The sequence below is a fragment of the Pinus tabuliformis genome, chromosome 1_1 (assembly GCF_031772625.1).
Source record: "Pinus tabuliformis cultivar Carrire ecotype Pingquan chromosome 1_1, CPIR1, whole genome shotgun sequence".
Taxonomy (NCBI): Eukaryota; Viridiplantae; Streptophyta; class Pinopsida; order Pinales; family Pinaceae; genus Pinus; species Pinus tabuliformis.
This window is the reverse complement of record NC_142297.1, coordinates 421,600,298-421,606,705: the sequence shown is the minus strand read 5'-3', so window position 1 is coordinate 421,606,705 and position 6,408 is coordinate 421,600,298. Positions and strand designations below refer to the sequence as shown.

The 6,408-nt window shown below is 39.0% G+C and overlaps 1 protein-coding gene across 1 annotated transcript; it reads left to right on the top strand.

Annotated features, from left to right (window-relative positions):
• Positions 1-376: 376 nt before the first annotated feature.
• Positions 377-5,726, top strand: LOC149213494 (uncharacterized). Its single transcript, XM_089389046.1, has 10 exons — positions 377-1,367; positions 1,453-1,878; positions 2,089-2,163; positions 2,477-2,490; positions 2,577-2,682; positions 3,175-3,258; positions 3,360-3,458; positions 4,157-4,255; positions 5,302-5,447; positions 5,554-5,726. The coding sequence occupies exons 1-9, from the start codon at positions 1,275-1,277 to the stop codon at positions 5,353-5,355; spliced, it is 1,050 nt and encodes a 349-aa protein (XP_089245172.1). The 5' UTR covers positions 377-1,274; the 3' UTR covers positions 5,356-5,447; positions 5,554-5,726.
• The last annotated feature ends 682 nt before the right edge of the window (positions 5,727-6,408 follow it).

Below are 6,408 nucleotides of genomic sequence, written 5' to 3'. Positions count from 1 at the left end.
TACTGTCAAGGGTAAAGCAGCCCACGCATTGAAGACCAAGGTTGTTGTTCTTGGCCTCATCAAGAACAAAAAGATATTCAGTGCAATTTCTCACAAAATGAATTCTCTGTTTGGACTTGAAGAGAGCCGAGGGCAATATTCCAGCGACAACAATACGGCATTGACGATGTATTATGCTTTGGCTCCGGTCGATGAGATTCCTTGTGAATATCTTCAGGAGCGCGAGCAGGAATTGGAGCATCTATCCCACGCAATTCTTCAGTCAGAGTCGCCCTCTGATAACCCTAGAAATTTTGTTTCAGCTATTGAGAGCTCGCGAATGTATAATCTGGATATCAATCACGAACATCTCGCCAATGAATTCTCTGTTTGGACTTGAAGAGAGCCGAGGGCAATATTCCAGCGACAACAATACGGCATTGACAATGTATTATGCTTTGGCTCCCGTCGATGAGATTCCTTGTGAAGATCTTCAGGAGCGCGAGCAGGAATTGGAGCATCTATCCCACGCAATTCTTCAGTCAGAGTCGCCCTCTGATAACCCTAGAAATTCTGTTTCAGCTATTGAGAGCTCGCGAATGTCTACGTGCTCTGTGGCCACTGAGGACTCAATTGTGGTATTGTTCATCTGTATCTTAATACGGCGTGATCCATTGGACCCAGTATGCCCATTACGATCCATCTTTCTACTTGCTGGATTGTTGGAGTTTAGGTGTATGTAAACAACCACTATTCTGCGAAAAGATGAAAAAAACAGGGCTTAATGTGTTCTGCTCATCTGGGAGTGTTGGCAGCTGGATGAGACAAACCTAGAAGGCCATGAAATTGAAACTGGTGCATGTGCAGTGGACAGTTGGATTATCCTTCTGCCTCCTGTATTGACATATGACCATGATACAATGTTAAGTGGCATGGTTTAGTCCCTCCATGCTATCCCACGGAGAAGGAGGTGAGCCATGTGGCCCTGCTATCCCACGGAGAAGGAGGTGAGCCATGTGGCCCTCATCGGGCCCACATGGACGTGTTATAATTTTTAGTTTTCCAAGAGCTTCGTTTCCTTTTAATGTTAAATTACATCACTAATATACCCTCTTTGGTCATTTCAGGTTATACTTCTTTTACTCGTGTACAACTACCTGGTCTCTGTCTCATTTGTTTAAACTAATCTTCACTTGTCTGTTCTCCTGTGTCTATAAATTCTCTTTCTTAGCCCTCAGAGATTGCAGTGGAAGAAAGTTGGCTCGGAACCGAGAGAGAGATTGTGTTAGCTTGCTATGGCTGTGCAAAAGGAAACAACCAATGACAGTTTGAGCTCTTTGCTTTGCAACGGGGAACGTGATTTCCTGATCAGAAATAATGGAGACAAGGTACGATTGCTATACTTATAGTCTCTGTTATCATTTATTTTGCTGCAACATTGCATTTTTGTATTGAATCCAATGTAATCTACAGGTGAAAGTTGGAGAACTGGAAGGGAAACAAGTGGGTCTGTACTTTTCTGCCCATTGGTGTCCTCCATGCAAGGCTTTCACCCCCGTTTTGTCTGAAATCTATAAAAAGTTATTGGAGAAGGGGGACTTCGAGATTCTCTTCGTTTCTGTGGATTTTGATGAGAAGTCATTCGAGGAATACCACCACACCATGCCATGGCTTGCCCTGCCATTCTCAGATGGTAATACAAGGAAGAAGCTTAATGAGGCCTTCCAGGTTGATGGCATTCCGTGCCTTGTTTTTCTGGACAGAGAGGGCAGAGTTATAACGACTGAAGGTGTGGAGATCATTGAAGAATATGGGGTTGAGGGATATCCATTCACCACAGAGAGATTTGATGAGCTGAGGGCGAAAGAGGAAGCCTTAAGGGCTGCACAAGAACTTCAAGTAATTTCCTCTCTGATTTGCATAGATTTGGATATTTGCAATGAATGCTCTTTAGTTTTTATGGTTCCCTTTACTGTGATTTAGATGTTTTATCTCTTTGCAAAGTACAGGAAGTGAAAGAACACTCTTTTCTTTTCCTTTTTCTTTTGTGACTATCTCGTATGTGAGATTTATCTATTGGTTGCTAAACCTATTGTTACATTTCTACAGGAAAAAAGGGTTCTGAATAACATTCCCCAATATCAAACTTCATTGCAGAAATACATGGCACTGATGGACCTCGAGGTATTTCTATTGAAATATCCAAACTTTTATCGAAACCCGAGTATGGTCTGAGCATTTTTCTATTTCTCCTTTAAATGGTTTGAGCATTTTTCTGTTCTCCCTCCAATATCATCAATAGTTTTGGTGTCAGTCCCTTGTGGGCCATCTTTGGCATGTGGTTATTATCTATGTTAATATGAAAACTATATGTCTACTGCAGTAGCATATATATTTATTATTACCAGCTTCTTAGCTGGTTGATACTACTGGAAGGAAATTGCATAAAATATGTTTGACAGTATAGTTTACTGGGTTACACAATTTCTTTTGGCAGGAGCGGAATGAAAGGTTATAAACTCCAATTCTTTTTTGTTAGGTTCATCCTTTAAATTTGTTTCACTGCGTTAAAACTTGCGAGGGTATGGTTTTTGCAGAGGTAAGATCCTAGAAATTTTGAAGAACTGGAGTGAAAGGAGTGTTAATGTTATAGTTGTCACTGATGGTGAACGCATTCTGGGACTTGGGGATCTTGGATGTCAGGTAAATTTCACAATTACAGGTTAGTTGCTAAACACTTGTTTCTTTTGTCAAGATAATTGATTTTCATATCATTTTGCATGAACATATTTACTTTGTATGCTAGCTACCTTAGCATTTTGTTGGTACTTTGATAAGATATTCCTGGGAGCTGGAAAGCTGATGATAGTTATTGAAACCATGTAAGAGGATTATAAATGAACAAATACTTTAGGAATTGATTTTCATATCATTTTTGCATGAACATATTTACTTTGTATGGTAGTTACCTTTAGCATTTTGTTGGGACTTTGATAAGATATGTCTCGGAGCTGGAAAATTCTTGCTAGTTATTGAAACCATGCAAGAAGATTATAAATGAACAAATATTTTAGGATTTTCAATTTAATAAGCCTGTTTGTTTTTGCACTCTATTTGCAATAGACCAAGCAAACCTCTATAAAGAAAAACATGCACAATTGATTGATTAAATGACATTTTACGTCCTCATGACAGTTTGAAGACTTTGCCAATCACAATGCCTTTGAGTTGCTGGCAAAATATCGGAAAACCCATCTCGTGTTCAATGATGACATTCAGGTTTGCCTACAATGACTGATCATTTTGGTTATTTTACAATGCAACCTATGTAACAAACCAGGTTTTCAATGAAGAATCAGGATGCATCTTTTGTATTTCAGGGGACAGCTGCAGTGGTTCTGGCAGGGTTGGTTGCATCATTAAAGGCAACTGGTGGAACATTGGCTGATCATACCTTCCTCTTCCTAGGAGCCGGAGAGGTAAATCCAGCTTTTTGTGTGAACCATGCAAATGAGACAGACAAGTTACTTTACACTGACTGAAAATAATGGTGATCTTATCTTCCAGGCTTGTATACAGAATTTCTAGGCCGGACACCAATCTCTATTACCTGCAGACATAGGTTTATGAGAATTTCTTTTGCCTTTCTGCTATGAAATCCAAAAGTTCTGCTTATGTTGTCCCCAACCAATGCAGTATTATATCTTTCCAACCTACACAATATTATAATAGAGTTTCTGAGCCAAATTGCTTTCAAGATTATGACTCTTTCTAAAGTGATTAGTCCAAGTTGTGGCCGCTCTTGAGTCTTTACTTCCAATTTCTTATCTAGATTGGAGGAAGATTTATTGTACTGGTTGCCGAGCTCCATTTCTACTTTCTAATCCTGCCTAAACTAGTCTTCTTCTGACTTTTTTGAAGTTTGTCTGTGTTCCATATCTCTTTATTTTCAGGAGCACATCCGTGCTTCCCATGCTTTTCAACTAAAGTTATTTGCTGCTTCTTCCTACAAACCCTACTTCCTCAACGCTAGTACAATTCAGTTAAATGAATTAAATCTGAAGAACTTGTATAGATTTTTATTATTTCATGTCTTTGTTCTACTTGTTATAGTTTGTTTAAGCCTGGCAATCCTATGTGGATTCTTGTGTTGCATGATGCATCTTTTGTATTTCAGGGGACAGCTGCAGTGGTTCTGGCAGGGTTGGTTGCATCATTAAAGGCAACTGGTGGAACATTGGCTGATCATACCTTCCTCTTCCTAGGAGCCGGAGAGGTAAATCCAGCTTTTTGTGTGAACCATGCAAATGAGACAGACAAATTACTCTACACTGACTGAAAATAATGGTGATCTTATCTTCCAGGCTTGTATACAGAATTTCTAGGCCGGACACCAATCTCTATTACCTGCAGACATAGGTTTATGAGAATTTCTTTTGCCTTTCTGCTATGAAATCCAAAATTTCTGCTTATGTTGTCCCCAACCAATGCAGTATTATATCTTTCCAACCTACACAATATTATAATAGAGTTTCTGAGCCAAATTGCTTTCAAGATTATGACTCTTTCTAAAGTGATTAGTCCAAGTTGTGGCCATTGTTTACTTCCAATTTCTTCTTATCTAGATTGGAGGAAGCTTCATTGTACTGGTTTCCAAGCTCCATTTCTACTTTCTAATCCTGCCTAAACTAGTCTTCTTCTGACTTTTTTGAAGTTTGTCTGTGTTCCATATCTCTTTATTTTCAGGAGCACATCCGTGCTTCCCATGCTTTTCAACTAAAGTTATTTGCTGCTTCTTCCTACAAACCCTACTTCCTCAACGCTAGTATAATTCAGTTAAATGAATTAAATCTGAAGAACTTGTATAGATTTTTATTATTTCATGTCTTTGTTCTACTTGTTATAGTTTGTTTAAGCCTGGCAATCCTATGTGGATTCTTGTGTTGCATGATGCATCCTTAAGCATTGTCAACTTTGTAGCAGAGACGACACAGCTTTCTGTTGTGCCAACTGCCAAAGACAAGACCCACTTGGCACTCACTCTCTGATTGTGATGGATTGAGAGATGCTTTATACCTGTGGGAGATGGAGAAATGTCTTAGAGTTAGAGTTAGAGTCAAATGAGGGAGATATTTATTAAGTATTTCATGTTAGTAATTGCTTTGAGAATATGAGCTGAAACTTGCATCCCATGACTGTATTAAAGCTTAGATGCGTTCGCTTCAGCACTGCAGTTATAAAATGGGTGTAATTCAATGGTTTAATAGCACACAAATTGACTTGTTGCATGATGCTATATGACTGGTTTTCTTGAGCTGGCAGGGGAGCTTGGGAGCTTGTAAGCTGGGGCGCTGGATGGGGAGCCGATCGTGCTGAACAGCTAAAAGAGTTGGTAGCAACGGAGTGCTCATTTATCTGGAAAAGAATTTGAGAGAGATCGATACTATTTAGTAACTGCATGACTGCTTGTGAGTAATCTTCGCAAACAGAGTTGAAACATTTTTCATTAGTTCTACTTAATGATGGTTTGACCTGAATGACTATGCTGACTGCTTTTTATCAAATACTATACAGATTAACCGGGGGTTTGCTGATTGCTGGCTGGTTTTCTTGAGCTGGCTGGGGAGCTTGGGAGCTTGTAAGCTGGGGCGCTGGATGGGGAGCCGATCGTGCTGAACAGCTAAAAGAGTTGGTAGCAACGGAGTGCTCATTTATCTGGAAAAGAATTTGAGTACTTAGATTTTTAACTTGATACAGGGACTTGCTGCATCGCAACTTCCCTTGTTGATAAATTTGAATTCGTTATTTATTATACTTAGATCGAGGGAGATCCCTCAATGAAGCAATACTTCACACAATAAGATTGAACCCATAAATGAAAAAAAATTCTTCTTGTTAGCATAAAGATTCTCGGATGGGTTAGATCCTTTGGAAAAACACGAAGGTTAAACCTTGAATCACTTGAGTTTTGAATCCTCCTAACTATTGAAAAATTATATTATCTTAAGAGAAGGCTCCTAAAGGACATAGCCTTTCTCTCTCTCTATCTTTAGACCTAAAACACTTGGATTTTTTTTGCACTGAACTTCCCTCTATCGACATAAATCGAACCCATAACAAGGTCAATTCGTATTTCAGAATTTGGACCTTGTCTTGTACCAGTAGTGGTTATTGATTTTAATGTAGTGCACTTCCAAATGGAAGCCGACCTCTAAGGAACTTAGACTGAGTAATTCTTGTATTCACACCATCTAAGTTATTTTTTATATCATCATATCATAGAATTTATCACCATGAAACTCAAAATGGCTTAATATATGTGGTCTTTACTTGCACCATGTCCGTCCAGCGATTGCAAAGGTTAGGCCATTTATTTTTATACAGACAATTTATCTTCATGCCTAAAAGATGGCAAGGGTGCTTTATAGT